Genomic DNA, 15597 nt, shown 5'->3' on the forward strand with positions numbered 1-15597 from the left:
TTGCATGGCTGTGGTTTGGTTTGAAAAGACTGATGTTGCTCAAAAGACGGCAATCTGCAAACTATGTGGTAAATCGGTTGCCGTTAAAGACAGCTCGACAACTAACTTGTTTCACCATTTGCGAACAAACCACCGCACAGTATACGAAGAATATGAAAAGCTTAAGGAGTCAACTGTCCAGCACAAGTCTAAAGTAACCAAGGTACAAGCACAAAAACACACTCAGCAAACTTTAGCAGACTCATTCTGCCAAAATGTGCCTTACGACAAGAAAAGCAATAGATGGCATGACATAACAAATGCCGTCACCATTTACATCGCAAAATATATGGTGCCAACTCAAGTGGTTAAGAGAGATGGTTTTAAACAACTTTTAAATACTTTAGACCCAAGGTGCACACTGCCTGGCCAAAAATATTTCAGTCAAACAGCTCTGCCTAAGTTGTATGATTCATGTTGCCAAACTCTGATGCATAAACTGCAAAAGGTTTCACATTTTGCCACAACAACAGATTTATGGTCAAGCCGAACATACAAGCCATACCTTTCCCTGACGGTGCATTTCATTGATGAAAACTGGCAACTGCAAAGCTTCTGTTTGCAAACATCCTACTTCCCACAAGATCACACTGGCGACATCATTGCACATTGGTCACTGAGAGAAGGCCACATGGTTTATAACTGGAAGAGGCTAACTTGTTTTTGGCATAAGCTTCATATTGCGATTGGTGAGTAATTTGGGGTTCCTCTATAAAATGCAGCTTAGGATAAATTGATCTTATTTATTATGACATTTAAAAATACAAAAAAGACCTGATAAGTAAAGCTATAGATGACAAAAATATAATTCAATATAATTTCAAATAATACATTACATTATCTTGGAATTATCGTTATCGTCAAAGTCCCAGAAAATATCAAGATTTTTTTTTTTTCCAATATCGCACACTCCTATCCTGAACTATTCCCATGTCTGGCGGAAGCCTGACAAAATAGGGCTCTGCAGTTCACCCTGGCAGCACCCACAGAACCCAGCAGGGCTGTTCTGAACTCCAAATCCCATGTGGGAATCCTAGGCAGGGTTGCAACCCAGGGGGACTGCCATCTAGCGGCCCAAAGGAGTTGCTGTCCTGTGTTTGCCTCCTCCCAGTTCACAGGCATCCCGTCTGCTGCACTGTCATTAGCATATATACAGTGCCTATAACAAGCACTCACCCGTTCTTACCTTGGAAGTTTTCACATTTTCTTAAATCATAGTGGGTTTAATGTGGCTTTTTTCTCACTGATCAACAAGAAAAGACTACACAATGAAGACAAAACAAAACTCCAAGCAACTTAAAAAAAAGTGATTGCAAAGCATAGGTCAGGAGATGGAGACAAGAAAATCTCCAGATCGCTGAAATTTTCCTTAGTGTCCACTTAAATTAATCATTAAGAAGTGGAAAGAATATGGTACAGTAAGTCTGCCTATAGCAGACCAACCACAAAAACTGAGTGATCATGCATGACGAACACTAATGAGGGAGGACACCAAGAGACCTATGAGAGTTCTGAATGAGTTAAAGCTGCATTGAGTGGGATTGGAGATACTGTGCAGACAACAACTGTTGCCTTGGGTGCTTCAATAATTGTAGCTTTATGGGAGAGTGGCAAAGAGAAAACCACTGTTAAAAAAATGCACAGAGAGTTTGGCAGAAGGCACATAGGAGACTCTGAATGGTCTGATGAGACCAAAATTGAGCTTTTGGACCATCACAGTAAATGTTGTATTTGGTGTAAACCAAACTCAGCACATTATTAAAAAACGCACCATCTCCAGCGTCAGGCATGGTGGGGGCAACATTATGTCATTGGGATGTATCTCTGCAGCAGGCCCTTGAAGCTATGTAAGGGTAAAGTGAATTCAACAAAATACAGAGGAAAACTTTTAGCAGTCAGCAATAATGCAGCACCTTGGGAAAAGATTTGTTTTCCAGCAAGACAACAACCCTAAGCATAAAGAATTACTTAAAAACAACAATAATAATGTCCAGGAGTAGCCAAGTCAGTTTCCAGATTTCAGTCTAACTGAGAATTTGTGGCTGGACTTGAAAAAGTCTGTTCACTCACGACCTCCATGCAATCTATTTAACAGAGTTTGCACAGTTTAGCAAAGAAGAATGGGGAAAAAGTGCATCGTCCAATTGTACATAGGTGATAGAGACCTGTGAACACATGGCTGACAATGGTTCTACAAAATATTTAAATACTTATGCTTTCAAATATTTGGTGTTTTATACTTGCAATTAATTTATTTCACTTTTATTGTCACTTTGACATTAAAGCGTATTTTTCTTTTGAACAGTGTCAAAAAAGTCAAACTAACTCCATCGTCATTCATTGTTGTATAACAATAAAATGTGATGGTGGTGAATAATCTTTATATGTACTATAAATGAACTAGTGTTTGTGTGCACATATAGTATATTTACCAGTATATACTGTGCATTAATAACCAAAAGCCATGTTTGCAGGTTCGGTATGTGTTGAGGTAACTCTGCTTATGTCCTCACTATGCATAAGTAAGCCAGTGGCTAAAATAAAGCACTGATTACTAACACGAGACGTATGTCCTGGGTTTAAAAACGCACTTTAACTGTTTATTTTTCCTTTCTGTGACTAAGAATGTCTTTGTCATATTTGGCTTGATGTGAACTTGCAAAGGAAAAAACAAATCAGTGTTAGATATCAAGTCACTGGTTGGAAATTATACAGTAGTTTATTATATATACCCTTCAAAGCATTATTTATCTCTAAATACATCCCACATTATTCAAATATGTTTGGAAGTACTTAGCATACCAATCTGGAATAAATAACATATTTCTCATAAACAGCAGATCTGTATGGGCAATAATGTCCTTGATTGTACTGATTTTTATTAAAAGGGGTACATTGAAGGATAACTGCAAATATAAAAGTACAGCCAATAAGGAAGACAATGAAGGATTTCATCCATTGTGAAAATGTATCCATCTATTTTTTGAACTCATTATACTCCAGCACTGCGGTGGGCTAGCGCCCTACCCGGGGTTTGTTTCCTGCCTTGCACCCTGTGTTGACTGGGATTGGCTCCAGCAGACCCCGATGACTCTGTAGTTAGAATATAGTGGGTTGGATAATGGATGGATGGATGGATTATACTCCAGCAACTGTTTGCACAAGAAAGGTGTTAACCCTGGTCAGAGCAATTAGTGGAAAAATAGAGTGTGATCATTTTAAATGAAAAACCTTCTTGGAAAAAAATATATATATACTCCTTCTTAAACTTGGAAAACTGAACCAAACAGTTTTTATCTCGTGGATCCATGGAAACAGCAAGTTTCTGTGTCCACAGCAGTTCACCCTGCATACATCAGAGAAGCATTCCGACCACCTCTGCTCCAGAAGTAATTTTACTGCCAGATGCGAAGGGCAGGAATCTTAAACCTGCAAGTGGGCGTCTGGCAAGCTGAAGACGTTTAGCTGAATAATGTCTGTTTTGTTTTGTGTCTCAGTTATGAATTAATCCCTTATACTTATTGTTTTGTGGAATATTTCATCTGGGAGAAATGGTTGATGAGAGTAGGAGGAAGGGTGTGGCACATTAGTTTGTGCACTTTGTGCATTTGCACTCTAAAACGTTTCTGGAGTAGGTTTTATAATGTGGTATTTTCAATTGCCGTCATAATTAAAATTAATTTAATTCATTAAAAGTATGCTCTCTTCTCATGTCTTTCTAATATGACCTTTTAATATTTTTCCAGTTACATTCTATATGTGGACTTTTGTTTCTTGTGTTTGGCTTGGTCAAAACCCTGAGACCATGCAATGGCTGGGGTGAACACACTAAAAGACACTAATTACAAATTTCCACTGTTAAATCAGCCATTTGTTTTTATTGTATGTGTTTTTTTTCTGAATGTTTTCCTGAAGGTTCCTGAATTCAGCCGTGAAGTTTTATGTCACAGTTAGTTCCTGCAATCTGTGCTGGCCTGGTAGCGTCTCAGTGAGGCCGTAGTGATATAACGGGTACTGATACAGCAAATGTCATCATAAAGACAACAAGTCTCTACTGAAACATTACTTTTCTGCACACCGCTTTTAAACATTTGTTTGAATTGGTCATATTTGCTTGTTTTACAGTGGTGTGAAAAACTATTTGCCCCCTTCCTTCTTTTGCATGTTTGTCACACAAAATGTTTCTGATCATCAAACACATTTAACCATTAGTCAAATATAACACAAGTAAACACAAAATGCAGTTTTTAAATGATGGTTTTTATTATTTAGGGAGAAAAAATCCAAACCTACATGGCCCTGTGTGAAAAAGTAATTGCCCCTTGTTAAAAATAACCTAACTGTGGTGTATCACACCTGAGTTCAATTTCCGTAGCCACCCCAGGCCCGATTACTGCCACACCTGTTTCAATCAAGAAATCACTTAAATAGGAGCTGCCTGACGCAGAGAAGTAGACCAAAAGCACCTCAAAAGCTAGACATCATGCCAAGATCCAAAGAAATTCAGGAACAAATGAGAACAGAAGTAATTGAGATCTATCAGTCTGGTAAAGGTTATAAAAATACCTTGTGGACTGATGAGACAAAAGTTGAACTTTTTGGAAGGCAAATGTCCCGTTACATCTGGCGTAAAAGGAACACAGCATTTCAGAAAAAGAACATCATACCAACAGTAAAATATGGTGCTGGTAGTGTGATAGTCTGGGGTTTGTTTTGCTGCTTTAGGACCTGGAAGGCTTGCTGTGATAGATGAAACCATGAATTCTACTGTCTACCAAAAAATCCTGAAGGAGAATGTCCGGCCATCTGTTCGTCAACTCAAGCTGAAGCGATCTTGGGTGCTGCAACAGGACAATGACCCAAAACACACCAGCAAATCCACCTCTGAATGGCTGAAGAAAAACAAAATGAAGACTTTGGAGTGGCCTAGTCAAAGTCCTGACCTGAATCCAATTGAGATGCTATGGCATGACCTTAAAAAGGCGGTTCATGCTAGAAAACCCTCAAATAAAGCCGAATTACAATTCTGCAAAGATCAGTGGGCCAAAATTCCTCCAGAGCGCTGTAAAGACTCATTGCAAGTTATCGCAAACGCTTGATTGCAGTTATTGCTGCTAAGGGTGGCCCAACCAGTTATTAGGTTCAGGGGGCAATTACTTTTTTACACAGGGCCATGTAAGTTTGGATTTTTTCTCCTAAATAATAAAAACTATCATTTAAAAACTGCATTTTGTGTTTACTTGTGTTATATTTGACTAATGGTTAAATGTGTTTGATGATCAGAAACATTTTGTGTGACAAACATGCAAAAGAATAAGAAATCAGGAAGGGGGCAAATAGTTTTTCACACCACTGTATTTGGTGTAGCAGAAGCTGTTAGGCAGCTTGGAGTAACAATTCTATTGGAGCATAGATGAAGTACAGGCAAGAGGTGACATACAAGTGGTCTGGGACCCTCTCCTAACCCTTTGGACCTTTTGAAAAATGGAAAATAAAAATTGTGTTGGTTCCTGAAAATAAATTGTCAAACCATGTTATGGTATCAATTAGTAAAAAATACTGGGTTTGCTAGAAACTGTTGTAGCAGCCAGTTGCCAGGTCTTCACAGGCAGAGAGGAAGGCAGCTGTTTGAGAGTGTTTCAAGTTCATCCTTTAACAAGCCTCGGGAGGATTTTAAGAAGACCACCAAGATTTTCATAGGAAAAGAAGGTGGAAGTCACTTTGATGGACAATAACATCCAAAGTGGCTAAAGTATGACTAATGACTAGTGTAAAAGATTAAGGTGCTGTGTTGGTTAAACCATCTCTTCAATGTTGTGTTGAGAGAAGGTAGAGTAAGTATGGGTTGAAAGATGGAAGTAAGGCTACCTGTTTTTGAAAAAAAAGGAGCCATGGCTTGTCCTCCAATAACTGGGGAAAGGGTATGACTAGGGGGTGTAAATATGGTGAACCTCACATTAAAGAAAAGCAATATTGATTCTTTCCCACCTTTGAGAAAATGGACGACTCTTTATCCTTTCATGGCTATTTCAGAGATCATGTGACTTTCTCAGTCCTATCTCTGGGTATCTGGTAGACCTTGAGCAATGTTTATAACAAAGTGCCCTGGCTTGTCTTGTGGGCAGTTCTGCAGTTGTATGCGGCTCCAGAGCAAATGTGCTGTATTTAGGGAGTGAGAGTTGTGTGTGCACCTTTGTAATTAGGCTATGTCATGTCTCTCACCTGGTTTGTCCTTTTCATGATCTCAGTGAGGCCATATTGATATAACGGGTACTGATACAGCAAAGAAGTGTGAGGAGAGGAGAATATCCAGTCTGAGAACTTCATTTGTGCATTTCTGCTGTTTGCAGATGATGTTATTACCAGACTGCCCTTCAGAGTACACTTGTACGGTTTGTAGCTGAATCTGAAGCAATCAACATGGAATTCTGCACCTTCAAATCACTACAAAGATGCCTTGAGGTGTACAGATGTGGGGAATGCAGTTGTCTCAGGTGGTGGTCCATACTTGGTCAGATAAAGTTCCACACCTGAAGTAATTTAAACCTGAGCTGGACTGTACCTGCCCAGAAAGAGATGTTAGCTGCTATTTCTGGTTATAGAGAGTCATTCAGAATATTTGTCCATTGTATGCCACATAAATACCCACACTCACTATTACTAAGTGAATTATGGAATGCCAGTTGACCTATAATAATACTATGGAATAAAGCACTTTCACAGTGAACCCCATTTAAGTGAGGAGTTAAAAAAAACTCAAAGGTTAAATGGACACAGCCAGTTTAAACAAGGTGGTAGGCCTGAAAATATCACAATGTAGGAGCTCTGTCTCCTGTCCTCCCTGGTCCATCAATGAATCATCTCCACCAGTCGTTGGTGGGTCTTTATTTTGTCTGATCTGGAATATGCTGGACTTCTCTGGAAACAGAGGAAGTGATCTTAGTCAGCTTCCAAGTATTCTTCAGAGTTGTGGAGGAAATTAGCAATTTCACCCCCTGTTGGTACGGAGTGGTACTGATTACATTATTAGAACCCTAAATGTGTCTCGTTCCCTACAAGCTTGTGTCTGACACCTAACGTGTATATTTTCAGAATTTAGGAGGAAACTGAAATTATCCAGACAGGCATTGTGAAAATATGCAAATTATACAGTGACCGGGATGGGATTTGAACCCACTCCACTAAAGCTTTGAGAAAGGAGTGCTTACCACTGCACCGCCACACTGCCTGCCCCCAAAATAATCATTATAAATGTAATGATTTAATATTTTTAGGAATGCACATAGTTGCCTATACAAGGATCAATTGTCTTCCAATCTAGGAGAGATGCTAGAAAGAAACTACTCTGGTAAAATTGAGCTCAAAGTATATAATGTAAAATAAAGAAATTAGTTGAAAATAATAAAAATATGTTATGCATTCAAAAATACAATTTTCATCTTTCTACACTGATCCATGATTCCGGTTTCCATACCAACATATGTACAGAAAACAATAAGAATACAGTATCAGCTCAATACATGACTTCAGAGAGTTTTCAAATAAGTGGCTGACTATGAAGAACTTTTTAGCCAGCTAAGAGTGAATGCAAAGAGCATCATCCATCAGTTCATAGATTGCTGTCAAAAAAGGATGATATTTATCTGTTTTAATGCAAGTTTTAAGTAAGCCCACTTTGGTGACACTTTGAATTAAATCAGTCTTTTGCAATGTTTTCAAAGCCTATTCCCATGTTAATGTTTTAGTCATATTTTGCTGCATCTGTGTGTCCTATACTACTCCTGTTTTAGGATTATTATTATTATTATTATTATACTATACTGTTTTCTAAGCCTGCTTAATTCTGAGCCAAGCCGCTAGGGGTTGGAGCCTATCCCAACAAGCACAGGGTGCAAGGCGGGAACAATCCCCTGGACAGGGCACCAGTCCATTGCAGTAGAAACACTCTCCCACATGCACACACAACACACATGCTGCAGCATCACCAAGCCACCTAATTTGCATGTCTTTGGATTGTGGGAGGAAACTGAAGTACCTGGAGAAAACTCACGTAAACACTACCAGAACATGCACACTCCAGAATCCTGGTCTCTTTACTGTAAGGCAGCAATGCTACCATGTAATAATAAATGCAAATATTAATTTTATTATTATCGTCATTGTGATTGCTGTTTTATGAAAAATGAAATGCTGTAAAATACAGGTTTTAAACAATGTCTAATCAATTTTGTTGTTATTCAAAATAACATAAATATCTCTCTATTATAAGAAAAAATCTTGGAAGGCTTGGAAGGAGACGATACGTGATCTTCTTGGAAGACAATGTGACGTACTGTGAGGCAAGGCAATGAGATAAAAGGACGGCTGCTGTACAGGCTTTTAAATGAGCGACACGCAGTGCGACAAGCAGAACACGCAGCTCAGCAGCAGAAAGACAGCAGCTGATTAGACCGCATTTCCTCAGCGTTCGTTCAGCCAACAACCCCTTGACAATGAGAGCGGCAGAGACGCAAAGTGGCTGGAGTGTAGTGTGCCAATGGGATAGGAGAGGGTGGGCGAGCAAAGCGAAAATAACACAAATATTTCCTAAAAATCAAAAATTAAAAATTAAAAAAAAAACCACTCCAAATTACCCTATGATGCCTTTCAACAAGTATTCAAATCTTTCATCAAAGACCAGGCTCTTTAAAACATGTCTAAATCAGTTGCAGTGTACCTGAGATAGTATCATACTAACAGCAGATCAAGACCATACTATGTAGTACAATACTTGGAGGACATGATCCTCAGATCTATGAGCTGTCTCAGTGAACAGTGGGTCAAGATCATTACCACGTTTATACCAATCCTTGCTTTGGCTTTGTGTTTCTCCTCCGTTTGTTTAGCTGGCCATCTGATTGCCCCCTCTCAATTAATGATGTCCATCCACCCATTCATTATCCAGGCCGCTATATCCTAACTACAGGGTCATGGGGGTCTGCTGGAGCCAATCCCAGCCAACACAGGGTGCAAGGCAGGAAACAAATCCTGGGCAGGGCACCAGCCCACTGCAGGGCACACACACACCAAGCACACACTAGGGACAATTTAGGACCGCGAATGCACCTAACCTGCATGTCTTTGGACTGTGAGAGGAAACCGGAGCACCCGGAGGAAACCCAAGTAGACACAGGGAGAACATGCAAACTCCATGCAGGGTGGACCCGGGAAGTGAACAAAGTACAGGGAAAAAGTGCATCCTTATGTAAACTGATTAAAAAATAATTGCAGTTGTTAAGCTACATTTGATCAAAATTTGTATTAAGTTCATTATTGTAAATAATATTCACTTTTAGTGTATGAAAAGGCCCTGAAATCCCTTAACAGAAAGTAATGGTGATGAGAGGTACACAATAGTGGAATAATATCTAAAGCATAATTGTCTCTCTTTAATTCATTTCCCAACTATGCTTCTCCTAATTACCAAATGAGTTATCAAAGTGTATAAAGTAACTAGTCAGAGGCTGGACAATATTAGTAAAGAATGCAGTCCAAATTTCACAGTAGAGCTCAAACTCTATATAATACATACTGCCTCCATTACACTACACTGTGATAGAAAGTGGCAGTATCTTTCATTACGCACATTTCTGAACTGGGGGGCAAGCAATTTTATAATTAGGGTCACCAACCAACTCTGTCTTTTTATCAAAGATTAATGGTTAAAACTGTATGCTGATGCATATTTTTCTATAAATATTTCCATGCATCACTTGTCATTTTCTGTGGTAATGAGTTAAATATATTTTATCCCATAACATGCTAAACTACAAATCTGAATATAAATATACTGATAAAATAACAACAACATTTATTTATATAGCACATTTTCATGCAAATGATGTAGCTTAAAGTGCTTTACCGGATGAAGAAATAGAAAAAAGACCAAATATAAAAAAAAAATTAGGCAACACTAATTAACATAGAATAAAGGTAAGGTCCGATGGAAAGGGAGGAGAGAAAAAAAAAAACTCCAGATGACTGGAGAAAAAAAAATCTGCAGGAGATCCAAGACAACAAGACCACACAGCCCCCTCTAGGCATTCTACCTAACATCAATGACCTCAATCAGTCCTCATGGTTTTCAGGCTACACATGGAAGAACTTGATGATGATGGTCATGTGGACTTCTGGCCTTTAATCCATCAATGTAGGGACATCACGGTGCTTTGATCAGGTGGTGGTGGTGCAGATGGCCACCACAGAAAACCGGGAAAAAGAACAGCAGAGAAAGTAGGGGTTAGTATGGATTTCGGAGCCACCATGAATGATATTGATAATTAAATGCATATACAGAATATCAGGATTAAACTAAAATGAAGCTATAACAAAGCCATGTTAAAATAATTGTGTTTTTAGCAGTTTTTTAAAATACTCTACTGTATTAGCCTGGTGAATTTCTATCTGTAAGCTATTCCAGATTTTAGGTGCATAACAGCAGAAGGCCACCTCACCACTTCTTTTAAGTTTAGCTCTTGGAATTCTAAGCAGACACTCATTTGAAAATCTAAGGTTATTGTTTGGAGTGTAAGGTGAAAGACATTCTGAAATATAGGATGGAGCGAGATTATTTAAGGCTTTGTAAACCATAAGCAGTATTTTAAAGTCAATTCTAAATGACACAGGTAACCAATGCAGTGACATCAGAACTGGAGAGATGTGTTCAGGTTTCCTTTTCCTATTTAAGATTCTAGCAGCTGCATTCTGTACTAGTTGCAATTGATTGATGTCTTTTTTGGGTAGTCCTGAGAGGAGTAAGTTACAGTAATCTAACCGCCTGAAAACAAAAGCGTGAACTAATTTCTCAACATCTTGCAATGTTATAAGAGGTCTAAATTTCTTAAGTGAAAAAATGCTGCCTTAGTAATCTGATTAATATGTGATTTAAAATTCAGGTCGGAATCAATAATTACTGCTAAATTCTTTATGTTCGTCTTGACGTTTAATCCTAATGGATCAAATTTATTTATTATTTAATATCCTCATTATATCCATTTCTGCCAATCACTAAAATTACTGTTTTCTCCTTATTTAGTTTGAGAAAATTACTACTCATCCACTCGTCAGGCGCTATTGATAAATACAGTTGTGTGTCATCAGCATAGCTGTGGTAGTTTATGTTATGTGCCATGATAATCTGAGCTAATGGAAGCATGTAAATCGAAAAGAGCACTGGACCCAGGATAGAGTCTTATGGAACACCATATAGAATATCATGTGTCTTTGAAGTTAATTACATTAAAGATAATTACCACGACTAACAAAGAACTTTCTACCTGCCAGGTAAATCTCAAACCAATTTAAGACACAGCCAGAGAGGCCTACCTATTGACTAATGTGATTTCTAAGAATATTGTGATCTATAGTATCAAATGCTGCACTCAGATCTAAGAGGATGAGAACAGATACATGGCCTCTGTCTGCATTTACCTGCAAGTCATTTACTATTTTAACGAGTGCAGTTTTTGTACTGTGATTTGTTCTGAAACTCGAATGAAACTTATCAAGAATAGCATGTTTATCAAGGTGGTCATTTAGCTGCATAAGGACTGCCTTCTCTAGGATTTTATTTAAGAAAGGCAGGTTAGAAACAGGTCTAAAATTTTAAAAAGCAGAGGAGTCAAGATTATTGTTAATATTATTAAAATATGGTTTACAAATTTTTTTAATGCCACATAAATACTTTATCTTGCTCATAACAGTCCGTCTCGCACATTTGCTCATGAGGTGGTCTAACTTAGTGCGCAACTTTGTTCCCCTACTCTGATTCCAAGATGCTCACTGCAATTGCACTTAGTCATAGTCTTGGTCTGCTGCTAGTCCACGGCTCTGAGGAGCACTCTAATAGCACCAAACCCCAAAGTTAATCTTGCTACCGTAAATACATACTAAGACTAGACCAGCAAAGGATCATTCTGAGCAGACAGCACACTGCAACTCACCCATCTGTGTTTTTAACACTTTGATTAAATGAAAACATATTACTGTCCTCTGTTGCTGAACCCTTCAATAACTATGATGAATCCCTAATCTCAAACAATTAAGTGTTGTCAATGATAGGGCACTGAACGCAACCAGAATTAATTATTGTGATTTATGTTGTTGTCTATATTTTATTGTCCACAATCATGTTTATCCTATGGGAACCAATTTAAACACAAGTTGGTGCCCATGGGAAACATATTGCATACGCTAATATTTAATTTTCTCCATACCTTCAAGTGATATACGGGCCTGGTAAATGAACATCAATAATATTTGTGATATGACAATGTTTATTAGAAATACAAGACACTCACTAAAAACTATTTAAAGGGGAAGATACAAAGCCTCAAAAACATGACAAACCTTTCCAAAACCTCTCATAGTTCTCCTCTGCTGTCAAAATCTTATTTAACCCTGGGATCTGTTTAAATAAACCAGAGCATAAGTATGTAATATCATAAATAAAGGAGGGACACAAGCTTACTGGATCATACGTTCATGGAGGGTGACAGAATGTCTCTGACTGTGAAAGCAGATGTGCATACACTTATATTCACAGAATGAAATCCAAAATGCAGTTGACACTAATTAGTGCCCTTTTGACCAACTTTCTTAGAAGTCAAGGTTGAATAAGTAAGGAAAAAGGAATGAGCCTTTTGTCATCATGATAGCTGCCATTGAATTACAATAACTTGACTCTTCAAGGTCTGAATGTGAACATCAGGCTCTATTTTCTCTTTTCAAAACGATATATACCATTTACTGATTGCGAAACTAAACATTGGATGGAAAGAAAAAAAAACAACCCAATGGACAAAATGTGTTTCCACCAAGATAATGATAATCCGACAAAAGGCAGCTACATTAAATCACCTGCCTCTTGTAACACGATAAAGGTTGGAGAGCTAGAATTCATTATTATGTTGGCGATTGCCTGAAAGGACGTAATTATCCTTGTTGCTAACGGTTAGGTTACAAAAGGTGATGAAGCGTGAAGAAAACTGCTATTAATTAGACAATTCATTGAAAGTGATGTCTCTATTCATTAAGTAACTCATTCACCTAATTGCTGCCACTAGCACGTGTTTTTTTTTCCTTCTGTAGAAAAGTAAAATCAAAATTTTAATCCCATTTTAAAGTTAATAGCCTTAAATGATGATTCTTCATGTGTGTTTATTGATCAATGGTGAAGACAAGATGTTTGTTTTAAACAGTTGCAAGGGTGGTCTGTGTTTTGCGAAGAACTGACCTAGCAGCTTGTTTTTAACAGATCCGGAGTGAAGAAACAACCTGGCTTTCCAATAATGATACTCTTTTTCATGCCATTTTTGAATACAGAGGCTTGAGAAATTTTTGCCTTAGTTTAAGTTTACATGGCAGGGTAAATTTAGTGTAGGGGTGTACTTTTAGCATAGGAAAAAAAACCTTTTTCTGTGCAGGGACATGAAAGGCATCCAAAAAAAGGGGTTTTGGAACCAAAAAAAGTAAATTTTCTAATAAGGTCAATTATCAGGGTAAACGGATCCTGAGGAAAGACTTCCTCACTATGACATTTTATTCAGACATTGAAGAATGGTCTACAGAAACTGGCTAGAATTCGGTGTCACTAATTGATACTACTTTAGCTATGTATGGCCAAAGGCCTACATGTTGATGTTCAGTGTACTATTGAAATTTAAATATTATAAATGAGAATCAAACCTGCGGTGTATCCTATCATTGTGTGGCCTGCATTCTACCCAAACCTGCTCTCCTTTGGCCTTTATTGATCGTGAGTTTGCTTACTGCAGCTTGAAATCCACATTTGCCCTACCCAGTATAAAACAATGCGTATTACTTTAATTATTCAAAGCTCCTTAATGATATCTGAATGGGCTTAATTACCATTAATTAAAATGCAACTGTTTGGTAGGTGGGGACTGAGAGCACAAAAGGGTGAGCAGTGAACCGAGGCATTGCTGAAGCAATTTCTCAGGTCTGTTTTGTGCTGACACTAGCATGTGGCAAGTAAGTGTACCTTTCTTAATGTGCTGTAGTTTGCAGTGATTTAAACAATTGTTGTTTGTTTCCATCTAATTTAAAGAATTTAGCTCTGAATTTTGGTGTGATGATTTGCCTTTTTCTTTAATTTTTTTAACCTTCCCTATGGAGTCTAGTAGAGTTTTAGGTTCGTAAACCTAAGGAATTATATTCTGACTTTTTTTTTTTTGCATAGAAACCATTTTGAAAACTTTTTTACTGTTCACTTCACGAAGCCATTTTGTTTTTGGTATAAGTATGGCCATTCAGAAGCAATCAGTGCCTCTGTCGTTTGCTTCTTGACTTTGTCTACATCCTGAAAATGCTTTCCTTTAAGGTCCCTGTTCATTCTTGGAAATAATAAGAAATCATAGGGGGCAAGATCTGGGAGTAGGGTGCGAGGGGTGGATAGCCGTTGTCATCCTGTTTTTGTGCCACAGACTCAAAACTGTGTTGGTGGGAGCATTGTCATGATGCAGAAGCCACTCGCCTGATTGCCACAATTCTGGTCGTTTTCTCTGCACTGCATCACGCAATCGCTTGAGCACTTCAAGGACACCAAATGATGCAGATGACAGTCGGGTACACGTACCTACCGGCAAACGTTAGAACTAATGCTCCTCCAGTGTCCAGAAAAAAATTCTCATTATTTTTGGAATACTGGCTTCCCCCAAAATTACAAAAACCTGCTTTACAAAAATTGCTTATATAACAAAATTGTTTAATTGCCATTTTTTATTATGAACCTCAAAGAATTAATCTACAAAACGTTCGTAGTTTTAAAAATCGAGTTTAGAACGACTTTCAAATGTGTACCACTAAAATGAATTATCTTTAGTCATTCTAGCTACATCTCGATTTAGCAAGATTACGGCAGAATGTTCGTGACATACAATTGCAGTGCCAGTCATTCTCATGGCTGATAATTCAATCAGAGACTATCCTCACAGCAGGCTGCCCAAGGTGGAGGAGCTGGATCTTCAGTGAGTGTACTTGTGCATTCACAAGTAATGGTCGTGGTAGTGGTGCTGCTTTGCAGTAAGGAGACTGTGGAAGGTTGTGGTTTCGCTTCCCGGTTCCTCCCTGTGTGGATAGCGCTTTGAGTACTGAGAAAAGCGCTATATAAATGTAATTTATTATTATTATTTATTATTGTTCACTAAGCTTGTTGTGTTTTATTCACGTGTTTTCTCAAGAAGAAGCTGAAAATATCAAAATGCCATACTTTTTATTGTGAAACTGTTTTATTAAACAATATTTAAAAATGTAATTTTGTACCCAGGGAACACTTAGTTTTCCATTTAAATTAATGGTACTTTCGTGTTTGCATAGTGAAAAGCCACTTTATAATGAAGTGGTCAGGAATAAGTTAGCATCTTAAAGCTGGGGAAGCTGATTTTCCTACTTTTGTTCATTTGTATTGATTTGACAGTAAGCTGAAGTAAGTAAAATGGTTCATTTCAGCGCACTCAATAAAGGTTAGATTTCTTGCTTCGTTTAGGTACTTCTGCAGTG

General features: G+C 38.0%; 1 protein-coding gene across 2 annotated transcripts in view; it reads left to right on the plus strand.

Annotated features, from left to right (window-relative positions):
• Positions 1-15597, plus strand: part of arhgap24 (Rho GTPase activating protein 24) — a 545551-nt gene that overhangs the window by 137327 nt on the left and 392627 nt on the right. Inside the window, exon 1 of one of the 2 annotated variants that reach the window (XM_039750802.1) lies at positions 14008-14070. The exons of the other annotated variant lie outside the window; for it this stretch is intronic. Within the exon in view, the coding sequence (XP_039606736.1) occupies positions 14062-14070 (9 nt within the window). The 5' untranslated portion in view covers positions 14008-14061. Of the gene's footprint in view, positions 1-14007; positions 14071-15597 lie in introns of those variants that run through there. 2 annotated transcript variants of the gene reach the window in all.

This window comes from Polypterus senegalus, chromosome 4, assembly GCF_016835505.1.
Source record: "Polypterus senegalus isolate Bchr_013 chromosome 4, ASM1683550v1, whole genome shotgun sequence".
Taxonomy (NCBI): Eukaryota; Metazoa; Chordata; class Cladistia; order Polypteriformes; family Polypteridae; genus Polypterus; species Polypterus senegalus.